The 21,327-nt window shown below is 39.9% G+C and overlaps 1 protein-coding gene across 1 annotated transcript; it reads right to left on the bottom strand.

Annotated features, from left to right (window-relative positions):
- Positions 1-12,953: 12,953 nt before the first annotated feature.
- Positions 12,954-13,631, bottom strand: LOC149401881 (uncharacterized). The gene has a single exon (XM_089609335.1). It carries the CDS (start codon positions 13,629-13,631, stop codon positions 12,954-12,956), a length of 678 nt encoding a protein of 225 aa, XP_089465461.1.
- Between the last annotated feature and the right edge of the window lie 7,696 nt (positions 13,632-21,327).

Below are 21,327 nucleotides of genomic sequence, written 5' to 3'. Positions count from 1 at the left end.
CCCATTTTGAAAAATAGTCGATGGCTATAATCGCATACCTGCATCCGCCTCGGCCTGTTGGCAAAGCTCCGATTAGGTCTATTCCCCATTCTGCGAATGGGATCGGGCATGAGAGGGAGATGAGTGGATTAGGTGGAAGCCTCGGGATGTTTGAAAACTTTTGACACTTGACGCATCTTTGCGTCATGCGCCGAGCATCGGCCTTTAATGTCGGCCAGTAGAGTCCTTGTCGGATGATCTTGTGTGCCAATGCTTCGCATCCGATGTGACTTCCGCATATCCCTTCGTGGATTTCTCTGAGCGTGTACTCGGCTTCGTCTTCATTTAGACATTTGAGTAGAGCTTGAGAAAATCCTCTTTTGTAGAGATTCTGACCTTCGAGGAAATATCGAGCAGCTCTGAACTTCAAGCTTCTAGCCTCATTTTTCTCTTTGGGCAGAGTTCTGTGCTGCAAGTATTCCCTGATCGGAGTTTGCCAAGACTTTCGTTGATCGACCTGAAGCACATGGGGGGCTTGCTCGATGCTAGGCTGCCCAATTTTGATCACTGGGGTTGACTCCGAGTCGGATCCCTGAGTGGCGTGCTTTGCTAATGCGTCGGCCTCTTCGTTCATGGCTCTGGGGACTTGGGTGATTTCGCAAAGTTCAAACTTGCTTGCTAAGTTTCTAGCTTTCTCGGCATATAGCGACATCTTTTCGCCTTTTGCCTGAAATTCACATTTCATTTGATTAACAATTAACTGAGAATCCGAATATACTTTGAGCTTTTTGATTTCTAAATCTTTTGCTATTTTCAGCCCATGTATCATAGCTTCATACTCAGCTTCATTGTTTGAAGTATTAAAATCGAATTTTAAAGCGAATTTTACCTTGTCTCATTCTGGACTGGATAGCGCAATTCCGACCCCGGACCCCTTTTCGTTGACTGCTCCGTCTACATACATGTCCCAAATCGGGAATTCAACTGGCCTGTATGTGAACTCTCCAATGAAGTCAGCGACTGCCTGCCCTTTGATTGCTGGTCGGGGGCTGAAGTGTATGTCATATTGTGTCAACTCAATTGACCATTTCATTAGCCTTCCGGACACGTCAGGTTTTTGCAGCACCTGGCGCAGTGGGAAATTGGTGAGGACTGTAATCGGATGTGCGAGGAAGTAGTGTTTTAGCTTCCGAGAAGCAGTGATGAGGGCGAAAGCCAGCTTTTCGAGTTCCGGGTATCTTCCTTCCGCTTCGTTAAGGCGCCGCGAAGTATAATAAACCGGGACCTGGTGTTTTCCCTCATTCTTGATCAGCGCTGAACTTACTGCATGCTCCGATACGGCTAGGTAAATCTCCAGGGGCTCTCATTCCTGCACTTTTCTTAAAGTCGGAGGCCATGCCAAGTGTTCCTTTAGAGATTCGAAGCTCTCGTCGCACTGCTTGGTCCATTCAAATTCCTTGGAGCCTCTGAGTACATTAAAGAAATGAATACTTCGGTCGGTAGACCGAGAGATAAAGCGACTCAATGCAGCTATGCATCCTGTCAGTTTTTGCACTTCTTTGATGTTTCGTGGTGGTCTCATGTTCCATAGGGCTGTGATCTTCTCTGGATTCACTTCAATGCCTCGTTCATGAACGATGAAACCTAAGAATTTACCTGCAGAGACACCAAACGTACATTTTAGAGGGTTTAGTTTCATGCGATATTGCCTTAGAAGTTCGAATGATCTTCTAAGATCATTCGTATGTTCATCTATTTTTCGGCTTTTAACTAACAAATCATCGATGTATGCTTCCATCGTAATCCCGAGTAATTCAGCGAACATTCGATTTACTAATCTTTGATATGTTGCTCCAGCATTTTTTAACCCGAAAGGCATTACCGTGTAACAGTATAGCCCCCGATAAGTTATGAATGCCGTGTGATCCTGGTCGGGACCATACATAGGGATTTGATTGTAGCCAGAGTAGGCATCCATAAAACTTAGGATTTCGTGGCCTGCTGTGGCATCTACTAACTGATCTATTCTCGGCATATGGATACTATCCTTAGGGCAAGCCTTGTTCAGATCTGTAAAATCCACACAAGTTCTCCATTTCCCGTTAGGTTTCTTGACCAGGACGGGGTTGGCTACCCATTTAGGATATTTAGTTTCTTTTATTGATCCGTTAGAAATCAGTTTGTCTACTTCTTCTTTTAGGGCTGTATACCTTTCGGAGTTTAAAGCCCTTCTCTTTTGTCTGATAGGTTTTTCTTTAGGATCTATGTTTAACCTATGACACGCTATTTGAGGATCTATCCCCGTCATGTCGGACTGTGACCAGGCAAATATATCTAAGCTATTAGATAGGAGAGTAATTAAGTTACTTTTGGTACCTGATTCAAGATATTTTCCAATCTTGAGCTTCTTCTCAGGTTGCTTTGGATCTGGGGCGACTTCCTCGACTTCGTCTCCTGGGCCAATTTCTTCTCGGCTCGGAAGGCGTGGGTCGAAATCTGAGTCGATCATCATAACCTTGTGGACATCTTTGTCCTGACTCTCTTTGAGATAATTCGCATAGCAGCTCCTTGCGATAGCCTGAGTTCCGACTACTTCACATACCCCGTGCTCGGTAGGGAACTTCATCTTCAAATATTCCACCGACGCGATGGCCCCGAGGGACTGCAAGGTCGGCCTGCCAATGATCGCATTGAACGAAAATTTTCCGGGGACCACTATCCACGTTGTGTTGGTGGTTTTACTCCTCGGGCTCTCTCCCACAGTTATTGGGAGTGAGACTAATCCCTTAGGCTGGATTGAGTCTCCTGTGAAGCCATAGAGATTTTCAGGGGAGGGAGCCAACGCGTCTTGCTTAAGACCCATTTTATTGAACGTGTCTTCATAGAGCACGTCAACAACACTTCCAGTGTCCACCAAAATTCGGTGTACATTCCTGTTGCCGATAAGAGCCGATATGACCAATGGATCGTTGTGAGGATACATCACCCACCGAGCATCTTCTGCTGTAAAGGTGATAGGCTCCGAGCTAGGTTTGACTATCTTGTTAGGCCTCTGCTCGGCTGTAAACAAGATCTGCCGGGGTCCTGCGTAGGCTTCCCTTACATAGCTCTTTTGAGCGCTCCTTGAAGTTCCTCTCACATGTGGTCCTCCGACTATGAGTGAGATTTCGGCATACGCCTCACCTTTCTGTTCCTCTTGTTCCCCTTGCTCGGCCTTGAATTTTTTCAACGCTCCTCTTCGGATTAGAGCTTCTATGGCTTCTTTGAGGTTGAAACAGTCTACAGTGCGGTGACCGATGTCCGCGTGGAAAGCGCAATATTTTGTTTTATCTCTCCTTGAGATATCTTTCTTGATCGGCCTTGGCTTAGGGAAATCTTCCTTGTCCTGTGTAAGACTAAATATCTCCTCTATCGGGGCATTGAGCTTATGATATTTATCGAACTTACTGGAGAAAGGTTTCTGAGGTCCTGCTCCCGACCGGCTCTTCTTCGGTGGGCGGTTGTCCTTAGAATGTCGTTCCCTGTGCTCTTCTCGGTAGCTCTTTGGCGGCTTTGCTTTTCTTGCTGCCAGCCTTGCTTCCTCCGCGTTGATATACTTCTGAGCTCTCTTCAGAAAATCGTTGTAATCCCTTGGACTAGTCTTCTGAAGTGACCACCAGAATTCTGATTCTGTTCGGACGCCGGAGGAGATCCCGAAGAGCTTAAAGTCTTCGTTCAGATCGTCAACTTGAAGAGCTTGCTCCGAATAGCGATTAATAATATCTTTTAGAGACTCGTCATGGGCTTGTCTCACCGCCAGCAGCCTTTCTTTGGGAGTTTTCCCTGAGCTGGAGCCGACAAACTGTTCCATGAATTTTCTAGATAGCTGTTTCCAAGATCCTATGGAGTTTGGCTTTAATTTTCTGTACCATCTTTTGGCTGAGCCAGTTAGGGTGATAGAGAAAGCTCTGCACATAACTTCTGGTCCGGCTCCTTGCAGCAGCATCCAAGAAGAAAATGTGTCTATATGGTCTCCCGGGTCGGTCTTTCCATCGTATACTGGGATGCTTGGCATCCTGAAACGATCAGGCAACGGGTGTTCTAACACGCGGGCCGTGAAATGGGAGACAGCTTCTCCGACTTTCGGAATAGACTCCTTCTGACCTAGGGCTACCTCTTCGATCCGACGTTCCAATCTTCTAAGATTTGTTTTGTTGGTGCTTGCACTGTCTTCGGTCTCCGAGCTTTCTAAGATGTGCCTGAAAGTGCTCGAATGTCCTTTGTCCATGATGGGCTGGTACCGATCAGGAATCTTTTCCTGACTGTACTGCTCCTTCTCGGACTCAGAATCATCTTCCATCCTCTCATACCGATCTCTAGCATGTTTCCGAGGTTTCTTAACCTGCGGATCTTGCCCGATGGGTTCTTTCCCTGATCGGTGTGAGGGCTCTTCATCTGGGATCACTATTGCGCTTCGCAGTGTGACCCTTTTCGCCTGCAGCCTTCTCTTCAATTCCCTGTTATTTGCCTCTAAGATCGAGAGACGCTCTTGCATCTATCTGAATTGTTCTTCGAGGCTGGGTTCCGGAAGGAGTTCAGCTATTTCTTCCGAGGTGAGAGGCAGGGTGCGGTTATGGTGCTCTATCTCCGTCTCCTGGTTAGAGACAGCGTTCACGGGTGCGGACGAACTAGCCATACTCTTCAGCTGGTCCCCCTCCTTCTAGCGCCAACTGTTGACCTGTAAAATTAGTACAACAATATCTCACGAAAATACACAGACTCCGAGTACAAGGGCTCCGAGTACAAAGATGATTTAGGCAAGACTTTCTCTTTATACAGACGAATCTAATACAAGAGAGCAGTGTTTCTAGAGGTTTCAAGTGAAGGAAAAGTGTGTAAAAAATTCCGTGCTTCGTTCTGTGCCGCGGCTTCTATTTATACTCGTCTGGTGTGGCTTCGTGGTCGTGTCTTTGACGGTTATTCTGAGGAACGTGGGGTGATCAATCCCACGTTCTGGACGGTTTTGGGTAACTGCCTTTCGCCTCTCGCTGAGGTGGACGGTTAATACTCTTCGTATGGTTCCTGAACCGTCAAGGTGTGCGTTTTAGAGTTTGAAACATGTTTTCTATTGGTTTTGACTAGTCTTTGACCCACGTTCTTCTCTTCTCTCCGAAGTTCTGATCGGTGGGTTTCGTTCTTAACTTATGAACGGTTCGTTCCTTTTCAATGGATGGCTCTTGGGTTCACTTAACCTGAGCTCGGTGCTGGATCCTTATTTCTGCTTGGGAGTCCGACTATCCTGCTCGGTGTCTGACTACTTTATCCCGTAACATATATATATATATATATATATATATATATATATATATATATATATATATATATATATATATATAATGGACATCTTAAATGAGATTAGCCTCACAACACAGATTGAGCAAATACTCCCAATGAAAGCACCAGATTTTATTTTGCTTTGAATGAAAGCACCCTTGATAAGTTTGGCGATTATGATCATACGTAGGAGAATTATGACGAGGAGAGAAAGATACTTTTTTAATTCATCATACAATGATAATTGTTTCCTGATTATGTTACAACTCAAATACCCTAAAAAATAGACAAAATGACAGGAATACTACTAAATGGATAATTGTCACTTGGGTCATGCACACGACAGCTAGTGTATCGGTTTGCATTTGGACGGAAATATTAGCGAAAATGAATATTTAGAGCAAAATCAACAAAATTATAATTTTGGACACTTTTATTCGTGGATATTAACGTGAAATATCTTTTATACCATCTTGGACAAAAATAATGAACATAAAAAAATACTCTTCCCATAAGGAAGAACCCTAGGATTGCAACCATCGTTGTTGTACTCTTCGAATCCTGACCATCCATGCAATCAGGCTCGGCCCACCTGCAAGGGAGGTAAAACAAAGACTTTAGGCCCTTTTTTCTCAAAAGGGCCACAAAAAGGACAGCCAAGCCCACTTGTCACACAAAACTCGTATACAATATTTTTTTAAACAACTCATATGCCATATGCTCGACAGTTTGTGTTTTGTGTTGTGTGAATGAAGAATATTGGAGCGAAGAGTTTGAAGATGAAGTTCATGGTGGAGATAGTTGTTGACAAACATATTTTTGTTGAATATTTGTATTATTTAATGGTATTACACATGATTACCATATGTGAAATTTATTTTGCGTGTGTTCAAAAAGGCCCGATTTTGTATCTTCGCTTTAGGTCTCTAATTTTAGCGTGTGTATTGGTTTGGTTGATGTTTTATTTTGATTTTACTATATGCATGTGCTTTTAAAGTCTTTTTTGTTTTATTTTGATATTTTATCACTAAATTTTCTTTTTGCAATTATTTATGTTTTTGCAATCAAAATTTAGCCATGATTTTGGGATTATGCTTAGATTTGTAGGTACATGGTGTATGATTTTTGCAATCAAAATTTGGCCGTGATTTGTTTTCTGTATTGCAAATAAACTATATTTTCAGGAACAAATAGAAAACAAAATATTCTGCATGGATTTAATGACAAGCTTGTCAATAAAAATATGATCTAATGACAAAACAAGATTTAACGACAAGTTTATCTCTAGATTTAGCATGTAATGACAAGTTTGTTAATAAATCTAGAATTTAATGACAATCTTGGCTTAAAATGCAGTCTTTTTTTTTTTTTTTTTTTTTTTTTTTGCATAGTCCCTTGATAAGATTATAGAAAAATCATATGACCTAAGCCACTTCAAACTTTAAAATTGTTAAATAGCCAACGTTTCAAATTTTTTTAATAAAATGGCTCCAAATTTTCTATGTGTCAGAAATAAAATATATATACCTGAATTAACCTTATTAATTTTATAATATTGGAAATTAATAAGGGTAGTTTTGTCAAATATAATTGGTTTATTTTGGTTGATGCCTATTTCGCAAAATATATATTAAATGTTGACTATTTTGTAGAACTCAAGTTTCAATTTGACTAATTAACTAGAGAACCCTAGATTATATTGTTTGTGGTTTGTAGGGATAGGGGTAAGATCTATCCCAGAAGATGCCATAGTAGACAATAACTTCACTTCCACGGCTCTAGACAAGTTTTTGAAGAGTATGTGGGCATGTTTGATGAGGAGAAGCAGTTGTTCAGTGCTTCTTGATATGGGAAATTGATGAACATGCCAAAAATAAGTAAATTAGAAGGACATTAGAATGCGTAAATTGAAAATTTTATAAAGAAACATACACATGTCAGTATGAGGGAAGTTTTGCATGGTTGTACTTTTTTTTCTTTTCCTTACTATGATTTTTATCACATTGGGTGTTTTTAACGAGACAACATGAACACATAAATATCATAATGAGTATCACTACGAAAAATGTTATGAATTTTGTAAATAATTAATTATTTCACTATTATTTCTTCTCTATAATTGGTGGTGTACCAATTATTTTACCTTGACTTTCTTGCCCAAATTTTCCTATAAATACATTCATAAGGTAAGAATTGACAACCAGCCCACTACATAAATTTCACTTTCCATTTTCTCTCACATTTACTCTACATCTCTATCTCTCTCTCCCTAAATTTATTGTCTTGAATTATTAATGTTTAAAATATTCTTAGTTTCAAATGTTGCTTCTATTTTCATTACACATATAATTTTTTTTTTTTTTTTTTGAGTAGGCATTACACATATAATATTGAACGTACACTTTATCAAATAAGGGTATCTGATTGTGTATCGAATAATAAACTGGTTGATTTGATCAGAGGATTAGTTTATATTTTTTTTTTCGACTTATTGGTTCCCTAGCAATTCGTTGGAGGATTGGTACTTTTTTAAGGGGTAGCTCACAGTGGCGGACCAGACTTTAGAAAAACGGAAGGCCAAAGAATAATTTAGGCTGAAAAAAAAGGCTAAATTTTTTTAAGTCAAAAAATTTGGACTTGAAGGGGTCTAGACATCTTGAAGCTTCGACCTGGGTCCGTCTCTGATAGCTCAATCCATAATCACCATTAATTTGAGTTATCATGGAAAAGAAAACAATATAATAAATATATAAACACAATTAAGGGACGAAGGTGCGCATACTTTAATTTATAAAGATTAGAATCATGTTTATCTTTATGATATTAAAAAAGTACAAAAGAATTTAATATCATTCTATTAGCTCGTTTTGTTGCAAATAATCGCGTGAGATCCACTCATCAAAACTGAATTGCTTAACCGGATTCTTATTTCTCGTTACGAGTGGTATAAGATCGGTTATATATTTGCCAAAATTGAATTATAGAGTATGAGAAATTGATAGTGCTCAAAGTTTGTTAAAAGAAACACCCGAATTGTGTGAACGAGGTGAAAACATGCAAAAATTAACATATAAAACTTAAAGAACAATATAATAAACATATAAAAAATAATATATCTAAAAACTTAAAAAAAAGTATATATTTTTTAAAAACATGCATATATATATATATAAATGTATATATAAATATGTAACTATAGATATATACTACATATATATTAATATATAGTTAGTAATATATAATATGAGCTATAAATATATATATATATATATATATGTACATACATAACTACTTATATGTAATTTTAGTTAGTAATATATATGTACATAATTATCTACGTATATATCATTTCAGTTTATAATAAATATATATATATATATATATATATATATATATATATATAATCAGTAATATACATGTATATGTACTTACTTTGACTTACGTTGATACATGTAAAAGGTAACATATTTAAAATACAAAATGTGCGTATATAACTTAAATAAATAACAACTAATAAATAAATAAAGATTCCCATGAGATGGTAATCTAAATAACACATTTTTTGTGGTATTATGATTACTCCATTTTAAGGTAATCGCATTAACTAGTTAATCAAATTTCCGAGAATGTTTTTTAACATTAAATTACACCAAACAAGGTAATCTTTAAGATTCATGAGAATGTGATTAACATTACGCTCAATCAAACACACCAAAATGTTAGATCCTGGGAGGTGATTGCTTATATATTGGTGAGAGAACAATAAACACTTTAAGAAAATCGTCTAACGAGTCTCGATGTTTCATCTCAATCTCTTTATGTTTCAGGTTTTGTTTTCTTATCTCTTTTTGTTCTGATATATTTATTTATTTACTTAAACAACATAATACTATCGTCTATTTATTTTATTACCGCCGTATTTAATAATTGTGGCTAATAAAAAAAAATTAAAATTTCATTTTAAATATTCATCAATTTTAATAATTTTAGTATGAAATTATATATAGATAATATTTTATTTATGCACTCCTTAGTTTGAAAATCTCATACTATGCAACCCCTGTGTTTAATAGAAAATAATGCAGCATCTATGCTCATGATTTCGAGAAAGATCAAGTGTATCCGTTAGTATCACTATAAATAACATATTTATATCCTAAAATTTTTTATTGAGCCAAATGATCTTTTTTTTTTTATGACTTTCGGTTGAATTTCTTTGAAAAATTTCTTCTCTGATTACTAATTTGATTACTTTTTGAATAAATTTTCTGAGAAGTTCAACCGAAAGTCATAAAAAAACGTCATATTTGACACAATAAAACTTGATAAAGTATAAACAACATATTGTTAATATTATTAATAGTAATGTTAAGGATGCATCGGATATCTCTATTTTAATTAAACATAGCATACATACCAAATTGTCCCTATTTCTTTTAATCAAATTGGCCTACAAATCGTAGGTAACACGGTACATTTGGTTGCGTGTCACATTCAACCCCATTAAAAGCTTATTAAAATAACCAATAGCGAATCGTCTCTCTTTATCTCTCTCCCCCACTTGATTTAACACATCCTTTCACTTTTTTTTTAGAAACGTGGGCGGTGCCACGGAGATTTCATTAAAACCCTCACGTATGGCGGAGGAAAACCGTGGTTACAAGAGAAAAGAAGAACACTTACACAACCACGCCACCAAACAACACACCAAACGAGAAAACACTATCCCGGCGTGCGGGATTGGAGCTCCCTATCATCGGCTCTAATAGTCTTTTCCGAGCAAGGAGGGACAAGCCCCATCCATCTCTAGTTAGAACTATGAATAACCGCAAAACGGGCTAAGTTGTGAGCCGCAGTATTACCGAGACGAGGAATAAACATAATCTTAAACTTAGTCAACTTACTTACCTCTCTCTCAATGTGATGCAAGATCGTCCCGAGCTCGGTCGAGGGGGTCTTCCCTCCGGCCACCGCCTTGACCACCTCCGAGCAATCCGAATGAAGCTCCAATCTCGACCCGCCGATGCTGAGAGCTAGAACTACGCCTTGGAGAACCGCAAATGCCTCCGCAAGCTGGGGGGTGAATCCCTTAGCTTGGGAAAGCGTTTGTGAGGCTAACACCCTTCCGGTGTGGTCACGAGCAATGCAACCCACACCGAATCCTCCCTGGTCCCGATCTAGAGCAGTATCCACAGTCACCGAGATTGTTCCTTGCCCCGGAGGGATCCACCGAGATTGGCCGAGACCTGATTCGTGCTCTGACCGGCTCCCTTGTTCGCTTCCCTAAACTCCTCCAGGAAGCACCCTGTCCACTGAACGAGCTCCGTCTGATTCCAAGCTTTCTTCCCCGTGACGACATTGTTCATGTGGTTCCATAATTCCCAAATAATAGTGATATAAAATTCAAAATTACTAACCTCAAGAGAGTCTGCCGCTCTGAGAATGGTGTCAAAGGCATCTCCCTCCCCGTGAGGCGGGAGGGTCCCGCCAAAGCCAGCTTCTTTCTACACCTTCCTACTCCACTTACACCCCCAGAGAGCATGGTGAGTCGTCTCAGCCTTCCCCGAGCAGACCGGGCAGCGATCGTCGTTGATGATCTTCCTCTTGACGAGAACAGAGCGAGTCGGGATCCGATTTTTGCATACTCTCCACAAAAAGAGCTTCACCTTAGGAGGAACCTTTAATTTCCAAAACTTTTTCCACCATTCCTCCATCCTAGTCTGATCAGACGAGCTGGCTTCCAACATGATAGAGTCCATAGCCACCCTATACCCGCTCTTGACCGTGTACTCGCCATCCTCTATGAAGTGCCACCGACGTCTATCAGGGACCCCTTCACCGCCACATGGGATGCTCAGAATCGCCCTAGCGTCGTCCTCCCTGAACATATTGCGAACTAGTGGCTCATCCCAGCTCCCGTCATACCTCATCAGTTCCACAACTCTCATGTCAGGAGGGATCAGAGGGGGATCAATCCAATCAAAGAGTCTAGGTCTGGGAATCCACTTATCTCCCATAACCATGACCGACTCGTCATCACCAATACTCCATCCCGTGTCTGCCAGGATGATCTCCCTTCCCCAAACCAAGCTACGCCACATAAAGGAGCTGTTCGACCCACAAAGACCGCTCAAGACGTCCCCGTTTAGGTAGTAACTCTCGCGGAAGACCTTGCCCACCAAACTGTCAGGCCGTCTGAGGAATCTCCACACGTTCTTGGCGATCAAAGCTTGATTGAACTTTTCCAGGTCTCTGAAACCCATGCCACCCTCAAGTTTATTTTGCACGAGGACCTCCCAAGCACACCAGTGAGTCTTATTAGCCCCGTTGCAGTTTCCCCACCAGAACTTAGCTATGGCCGAGTGAATCTCCGAGATCAGCGTCTTCGAGAGCTTAAGGCAAGAGGCCACATAGCACGGGATAGCCTGAAGGATGGACTTAATCAGCACCTATCTGCCAGCCTGTGAGAAGGAAAGACCGTTCCACCCCTTAATCTTCTCCCAGATGTGTTCTCTCACATAATCGAAGAGCTTTTTCTTTTTCCGACCAGAGAACGCGGTGAGGCCTAAGTACCGTTTGTGGCATTCCGTCCTCCGAACCCCAAGGGTCTGGGCAAGGAGCTCCTCCTCCTCAACCGACCCAACGTCTTTGCCAAAACATACATCAGATTTCTGGAAGTTGACCAATTGACCCGAAGCCACAGAGTAGACTCGGAGGGACTCAGCCACAACCTCGCACTCTGCAGGGCACGCCTTGAAGAACATCAAGCTATCGTCCGCAAACAGGAGGTGCGAAACGCGAAGGTTCCCGAAGCGGACCCCACTAATAGATCTCGCCCGCTCTTTCGCTCTAAAGAGACCCGAGAGACCCTCTGAGCAGAAAAGGAAGAGGAATGGAGAAAGCGGGTCGCCCTGGCGGAGACCTCTCTGAGGAATCACATGTCCCCTAGTCGTTCCATTAATATTGAAGGCAAAACGAACAGAAGAGACACATCTCATCACTTGTTCAACCCAAATAGCCGAGTAGCCGAGTCTCAGCATCACCGCCTCCAGGTAGGACCATTCAACCCGGTCATAAGCCTTCGCCATGTCAAGCTTAAGGGACGTCCACCTACCATTCCCAAACCTTCCTCTCTTCATTGTGTGAAGCGCCTCAAAACCCACCATAACGTTGTCGAAGATAAGTCTACCCCCAACGAAAGCACTTTGATTCTTTGAAATGGCCACATGCATAGTATCTTTGAGACGATTCACAAGACACTTGGCGACAATCTTGTAGACGACGTTACACAGACTGATGGGCCGGAACTCGCTCACCCTCCTAGGTTCCTCAATCTTAGGGATAAGAGTGATAATTGTATCATTAATGTTCCTCACCTCTTTCCCCTCGTTGAGGATCCCAAGACAAGTCTCCGAAACCGACTCCCCTACCACGTCCCAATATTTCTAATAGAAGATCGCCGGGAACCCGTCTTTTCCCGGGGCTTTGATAGGGTCCATCGAGGAGAGCGCACTTCTCACATCCGAGATCTCAAACGGGCGCTCAAGCTCGAAGTTCATCTCCTCCGAGATCTTAGGTTGGATGCCAGCAACCACAGCCTCAATATCCTGCTGAGACGGGCTCGAAGAAGTGAAGATATCCATGAAGTATCTGGAAATCACTCATTCGATCTCCGTCCCGCTACAGCGCCAAATCTCTCTCTCGTCAAACAGGTCACTGATGGTATTCCTCTTCCTCCTTGTCGTAGCCTTACGCTGGAAGAACTTCGTATTTTTATTGCCGCACTTCATCCAGGAAGCTCGGCTCCTCTGCCTCCAAAATTGCTCTTCCTTATCCAACAAGGCATTCAACTGTCTTTCCTCACGACGAAAGGTTTCCATGCAGAAGTCCGAGCCAGACCTGCCCGCCAACTCTACGATCAATTTTTGCTTCTCGATCCGATCCTTCATCCCCCTGTTTTTCTCGTAACCCCAACTGGCCAAGCCTTCTCTGCACTGTCTAATCGACTCGGCCAACGTCCGACTCCGGTTCCCTCCTCTGTCCCTGTCCCAGGACCTCCGAACCACTTCTTCGCACCCCGGCTCTCCACACCAAGCTTCCTCAAAGAAGAACCTCTTCGGCCTCCCTGGTCGGCGAGGGGTCTTCGGACCCTCTGTGCATAACAAGAGAGGTCTATGATCCGTACTCCAAAACCCGAGATGCTGAACTCTAGCCCGAGGGAAGAGGTCTCCCCAATCATGACTTGCCAGACATCTATCCAGGCGTTCTTCAATCCCGCCCCTCCGCCAAGTGAAGATGTCCCCCACGGAGCCCAGATCCTGAACGTCACAGTCCACCATCATGTCCCGAAACGCAGACAGCTGCCCCGGCCCTCTGTCCCTGCCCCCCCCCCCCCCCCCCCCCCCCCCCCCCCCCGGATCTCCGCATTCGAAGCCACCTCATTCATGTCTCCTCCAATTAACCAGGGCCCCCTATAATTCTCTCGAAGCCGACGGAGAAGCTCCCAAGAACATTAACCTTCTTTCAGGAAGGCTGGATTCCGTATCTGTAAATCATTTCCCACTCAAATTATGCTCTGAGAAAACTCCTAAGACATAAGCTTTGATTAGCATGAATAGCCTTTTAGCGAATGAGTCAAAGAGCTCAATAACATAACCCAGTGTCCATGATCACTTCAGGATTTAGATCAAGTCTCACTGTGACCATCATAGTGACCTCGGTTAGTGTGTCGTAACGGTCCTTAAACGACACATCTACAACCAAGACCTGTCCAAGTCGTACACTTACCACAAGTGCAGAATGCTCCCACATAGTGATCAACCTTCACCCATGTGTTCCACATATATGACTTTAGATATAGTTTTCCAGGCGTATATCAGTCATCAACCATGTTTTAGCACACCGCCCGAACTCAGGTGCCCAACACGTGACTCAGTTTAATACGGAGGCTATGGAAGATAGTTGTTATTGATTCTAATTGTTTAGAACTCAACCCACTAATCATATAATGCTAATAAAGTAATCTTATTATCGAATTTAGTAATCATTTATTCATTATCTTCAAGTGGGCAATATTCCTAACAATCTCCCACTTTGACCAGAGAAGATAAGTTTCCTTCAGCCAATTTAATTCTTTGCCATCATTATAGACGGTTTAGACTTTGACCCAGGATTGAGATTCCCATCATATGGATTCCCACTTTTATCTATTCTCTATCATTTATGTCGATCTGACATATGTCCCATTTTCATATTATTCTAGTTCATGCATTTTTGCAAGTGATCTTTGACTTACCATTTAAGGTCAAGTCAAATTGTTCACAGTAAATAAATTTACTTTAGAACAAATTAACACTTTGCATACCTTTAGATTATACACCAGACTTTATATATAAAGATAACAAGTCTCCCTATCAAGGTGTACATCCCTTTGGTGCCAAACAGGTTGCACCATTGCATGGTTTGATCTCATCACCACTTACTATAGTGTGATTTATTGAACGTGTTTAAATAAGAACTCTATTGACCTATTTCCATTACTTGGTTATTTATAGTTCATCCTTGTTTGTCGTGTTCATATTCAACATATACACAGGACTTTAAGGACTATATTTAAATAACTAAGTGTCTCACTATTTCCAGAAATTACAGTGTTTACAACACATGTAGTTGTTCTCGGAAATACGACATTGTCTAAGGTCTAATTATTAGTCCTTTTAAAGACAATGTCAATAGCCTTAACATTGAGCTCATACCTTATATCAATAAGTATGTTTGAGACATTATGGAACGAGCATGTTGTTTCTAAATTTAATTTTAGAAACAGTTAGCTCAATCAATTTACTTGTGTCATAATGAGGTCTAGAACTATAATAGTAATGAATTTATTCATGACACTTGTTTAGGAGCTACACTTATCAATCATTCTCAAAATATTGATTATAACAAACACCCATGTACAATCATGATTAGTTTGTTAAGTACTTAGGATCTACCTTTCATATTTCAAAAGGTTTAGTAGTATAACTACTTCGATCCATGTCTTTATGTTATTGGAACTTCATCCTCAAAGGACAGTTCATCTTCAATTTTGAAGATCCCTAATGAAGTGGTTCGTGATATCAGAAAGAAGAGTATCATTGATGATAATGTCTCTCCTTAAGGGCTCAATCCTTTACGTTATAGCTTATTAAAGCTTAAACCATTTCATTAATCCTTTTATAGATCTCTCTATTCCTTTAAGCTAATAGCTTAACAGGTAGATCTATTAAATATGGGCTAATAACATTCAGACAAGTTAGTTTGATCGAGAGTGATATCTCAAGATCATGTCTTTCCATTTAAGGAAAGTTTATTGTTGATGAGAGTGACAAGGATCCATTCTAGGATGCTCCCACTAGGTTATTGATTTTAACGACAAGATAATTCAAAATTATCATTCCTTTCAATTCATTGATTTATGTGGCAAGGTAATCATTGATTACTCTTCCACTTTAGTTATTGAATAATAGCATATACATCCCGGTTAGGGATGCCATCTTCAATGATGGGTTTAATCCTATGAAGGATGTTGCTATTTATTGAACAACAAGTGGCTAGATTTCATTAAAGAAAGCTCGCACTCTTTTATTGAACAATAGTGACTAGAATCCAATTAAGGATACTCACACTCAATCAATAAATCTAGAGTGGCTAGGTTCCATTCAAGGATGCTCTCACTCAATCAATACGAATATTAGTGACTAGGTTCCAATTAAGGAAGCTCCCACTGATTTAATTCATCATCAACACTAACTCTTAGTTGTGTCTCCTTTATTACTTATTATTCGCACAAGTCATTGTCGAATAATGGTAATAATTATTTAGACGCTTTCAAAGCTCTAAATAGTTCTTAAACAATAAAACATATTCAACATAAGAATTTAATGAAGCAATAAAAGCTAATTAAATTCTAACAGAGATAATAGCTTAGAAAATATTTATATTTATTTATTGTGCTTCTATATAGCATATGAACGGAAAAACATGACCTTCATATTCTATATCTTTTTCATAAGGACATAAGCATTCATGCATATTCAAATATCATAAAAGCAATCGAGGCATTCAATTATAGAAGGAAATATTTAAAGACACAACCATGTGTTCATAAATAATGTAATAAAACATAAAGAAAGAAAGATTCATCCTTTCTGGAATAACCATAAAGGCTACAGTCCAGAAAACCTCGGATTATTAAATGACACATCTCATGTTAAAAAATAAATCCAAAAATGAAAGTAATAAAACTAGTGGGAAATTAGATCTTCAAACGGAGCATGAGCTTCTCTACAATTCGGGCTTGAATCCGATATTGTTCAGCAAGCTCGTCTACACACGTGTGCTCCATCAGATCTGCTCTGCAACAAGAAAAGAAGTATGCTCACGAATAATTATCCTCAAAACATTTTTAGGATATCTTTAATCATGAATTTTAAGGTACAATACCAGCATTCTTCTTATTTTTCTCAAGCTCAGCCAAGTACAAAGGACAATGCCTCTTCCAATGGCCTTCAGTGTTGCAGTGGTTGCATTTACAAATGCTTTCTCGCTTCTTCTCTTTTCATTTTCCACTTCTCTTGAAGTTCTTCCTTTCCTTCTTAGCGGGACATTTCCCCTTTGAAGTATTCGGGCGTGCCTTAGATGACTCAGCACCAGAAGTCAACTTCTTCTTGGTTTTAGGCGAAGAACTCATGTCAGCATAGAGAGCCGACCATTTGTTCTTCCCATGTCGAGTGATAGACTCGAAAGTCTGTAGTTCATTCAACAGCTGAGACAGTCCATACGTCAACTTGTTCATGATGTAGTTGGACGTAAACTGTATGAAGTCACTCGAAAGGGAATTCAGGATTATTCCCACCTGAGTAACCTCATCCATCTGTGCCCCACAAAGTTCAGCTTCGGTGAAGTAGTTAGTCATCTTCATGACATGATCCCTCACCGTAGTTCCCGCAGTCATGCTAGTGCACTTACGGGTGAGCTCAATGCGGGCTTGCTCGCTTTGCATCCCAAACATTTGTTGCAACGAGTCAAGGATCTCCACAGCGGTCTCCTTCCATTCCATCTTAGTTCGCAACGCATCAGATATGCTTGCGAGCATGTAGGCCACCGCCTTGTTATTGGCAGTAGTCCACTTGTCATAGTCTTCCCTCAAGTTCTTGGAGGCACCATGAGCAGGAAGAAGAGGTCTGTCTTCAGTGAGGATAACGCGAATGCTTTCACTCACAAGCACAATGTTGAGATTCGACTTCCACTTAGGGAAGTTATCTCCAGTCAGGACGTCTTTCGACAACAGGGCCATAATAGGGTTTGACATGATTACTAAAAACATAAAAGCACATTTACTAGCAATATGAAAAGAAACAACTATCAATATAATTTAGGAAATAAAAACTATAATGCAAACATGCACGGGATAAAATACTAATCAAAAGAACCCAGTTTTTATATTCCAAGGTAATTCCACTAATAGCCACAGTCCATTTCACTCTGGTGACGTAACGGAGTGCACCTAGTGAAAATGAGAACCATCTCATATTAGTGAGCAATCATAGTACATGCACCTTCATAACTATGCTCACTAACTACCAATTTTATAGGAATATTTGGCCACATAAGAAACCACCGGTTGGTTCATACATGAGTCAACCCAACATTTCAGTGAAAGAAATCTAGCTCATACGCACTAGCGTAACTAGTACACGCAGAGATCAACCCTCCCACATATCGTCAGAGACACAACCTTGGTATTGGAATCAGAAAAGCCCTTCCGAATGGAACTGACCACCATGTTTAGAAAACCGCCGGTCACGAGGGGATCTTTCATCCTCACGGTGTTGTGTCAATGTTGGAGACCTACGACTCAATATACTTTCAGTATTTTAATTTTCCTAGCATTAACTTTAATCTAGGTGATCCACTCGAGTTAACTAAGTCATATTAAAAACTCGAGTGTTTCTAAGCTACCCTTAAAAACAGATGTTTCGATAGAGCTTAGTGATTAGGAATTCGTGACATTTAGTCTTGATTATCCTAATAGTATTCCATCACGAAAAAGCTCCCAGTAGAGAAGGTGAGACACTAGGTCTTCTTAAGTACCTCTCAGCTTAGCCTCTTATCGGCTTGGTGACAGAGCTCTCCGATACGTTCAACTCATTCATTAATTAACTATCCTAATCCAATTAGACAATTTTAATGAATGAAAGCCCATGACAACCATTAACATACGATACATGATCTAAGTTATAGCATACAAGCATGACATAGTAATTAAATAAACAAGCAAGAGCATGCAAGAATGGTTTGATTCGGATTGATCGTTTCCTATTTGATTCTATAAAGTAAATCAAGATGAGCCCAATCATATTGGCCCATGGATTCAATTGGGCCCATTCTTATGTCCCTTAGAAAAATAAATCAATATCAAATTATTTAATTTTTCAAATTTTTTTTATCGAAAAAATTAATTAAGTAAGGGCCCATTCTAATGTCCCATTTAAAATAAATCGATATCATAATCATTTATTTTGTAATGTTTTAAATAAAAATCATTAGGGCTCAGCCCATACAATTAATTAAATAAAACATTTAAAAAACTTAATTTTTTTCGGTAAAACTTTTTTTAATGAGTGGGCCCACTAGGGTTTCCGGGCTGAGGCCCGGACGAATCCTCTAATCTTGACCTAGGTCAAGATTAGACTTGAGGCTGCACCGGACCACCGCCGCCACGAGGCCGCGGCCCGGCACGAAGAGGACGGCCGAGACTTGTCACAAAATTTTGTGACAAGTTTTCTTGTGGCGTAGTCGTGGAGGCTTTCTTCGTCCGTCATGCTTCTTTGTTTTGTGTCCGTCTCTCGCCGATCGTCGTGATCAAGAACGTCGCACCATCGGATTACAACAATAATAATAATAATTACATAAAACCTATACCCTTTGAATTTCGGGTTTACAAAAAATCTAGAAAAGCGAGAATCAAATATTCTACGATCAAACCACGAATCACAATCCACATATCATATATTGAATTGCATGAAATTCACATCCACATATAATTTTATTCAAACCATATTTAAATTAATTACAAGAACGAATCGATTAATTAATCATAACATCAAGCGCTGATACCACTTGTTGGTGAATCGGGCGCGCATCAGACACGAACAATCGCTCTGATGCGCCTCGTAGGGGATGATTCCACCATATAACCATATTAATGCGGAAAAATAATTAATTACGCTGATCATAAGCTAATTAAATTATGGTTATAATTAACAAGATCTAGTTATGTTTAATTAATTTAATTCACGAGAGCATATTTATCAAGCAACCGATTTGAACGAAAAACGAATACTTACATTGATTTTCGGTTCAGCTACAGAACGCTCCTAAACCAATCGCGTACTCCTTGCGTCGTCTTGATGAAGGACTCGAGGATGACACCTTAGTCTTCCGAAACGTAATCTCCGAGACGAATAAGAAAGATGAGTGGGCATAGTCTTTATCTCACTAGATCACGAAACTAGGTGTTTCGAGATCTCTCTATTATTTTACTAAGAATGGAAACGAATTTTCGAGGGGAGGGAGAGGAAATTTCGCACGGCCAAGGGTGAGCCACGAAATTGTTAGGTCAAAATCCTTGCTTTTTGCCTTCTCATGAACCTCTATTTATAGTAGTAAAAGGAGATATTCATTGAATCTTCCAGAATATTTTATTTCCTTTTATTGTGTTCACACTGGTGGATTAAATGTAGGCCCTTGGATCTCAACAAGTGAATCCTACTTTTTCTCTCATCCATCAGATCAATATCTATGAGATATTATTCTCTATTTAAATAGAGAATATTTTATTTAGTGAGAAAATAAAGGAGAATATATTATGTTTGGCTGAACCGTGCCTGTTAAAGGGCCTAGACTCGGCTTAGAGTATAGGTCCTCAAGTCCGGCATGGCCGGGGCCATCAAAAAAGCTGAGTTAGGGCATGGCCCGGTTCGGGTCCAACCCTTTTAAAATAAAATAAATATTTTATTTTTGTTTAAAATTTATGTTTTTATGTTTACAAAATACTTTTGATATAAATGTTTTTTACTATTTTTTTGTTATTTTGATTAAAAGTGTATATTTTGAATTTTAAAAAATATTTAGTTTTTTTTATGATTATATTTTGAACATTTTAAGGCGGAGTTTAGGCCCTCTTCAAGCTTGAGCATGTGCCAAGCCCTCGGCGTCGAGGGTTTGGCCCTGCGTTGGGCTAAAGATCTTATTTGTTAGTCCTGATCAGACCCGTCCCTCTAATAAAAAGGATTTGGATGGGCCCGGACACGGGTCTATTTTGGGCTTGAAAAAAAGGGCCGACCCGACCTTTTTTTTTTTTTTTTTTTTTTTTTTTACATCTTTAGACCTATACAATGTTTATATTTATATGGTGATTGAGTATTATTCTTAATGGTGTATGATAATTATTCACTGAATTCAATCATAAATATTGAATCCCAAAGTGTAACGTCCTCTTTTATTGAAGTTTTTTTTTTTGTTTTTTTAAAGTCCTCTTTTATAAAAATATATAATAACTCAACATTTAAGCACTGTTAATAACTTATAACCTGAAGTGAAATTGATGGAACCTTATACCTTACAAACAAGGATTTATTATATAAATCCCCCCTGAATTTTTACACGATTAACACAATGCCCCCTAAATTTTTAAATCTTACAAACGTTTACCTGATACAAATTTACTTAAATATCCTTTTCATTATATTACTTATTTAATTCATATTTTATTTATTATTAAGTTCCATTCTTCTTCTTTTTTCTTTTTTTTTTCTCTTGGTCTGATACTCAAACCTCTCAAATACATTTCAATCCCTCCACTTCATCCATCTTGACCGCGCAGTCTCAAAAGCCTTCCCACACACAACCTCCTCGAATGGAACACCACCACCCTCTCCGTCGGCCATGTGCCGCCACTTCGCGCCCCTCCTCTGCCCCTCCTGAAAT

This window comes from Urtica dioica, chromosome 3 (genome assembly GCF_054948205.1).
Source record: "Urtica dioica subsp. dioica isolate 48M chromosome 3, U.dioica_male_clone48M_v1_H2, whole genome shotgun sequence".
Lineage (NCBI taxonomy): Eukaryota > Viridiplantae > Streptophyta > Magnoliopsida > Rosales > Urticaceae > Urtica > Urtica dioica.
This window is presented reverse-complemented; position numbering and strand designations above follow the sequence as displayed.

Excerpts from the sequence above, each read along its gene's own strand:
- LOC149401881 (XM_089609335.1), bottom strand. The coding sequence starts at position 13,631 with ATGGTGGACTGTGACGTTCAGGATCTGGGCTCCGTGGGGGACATCTTC.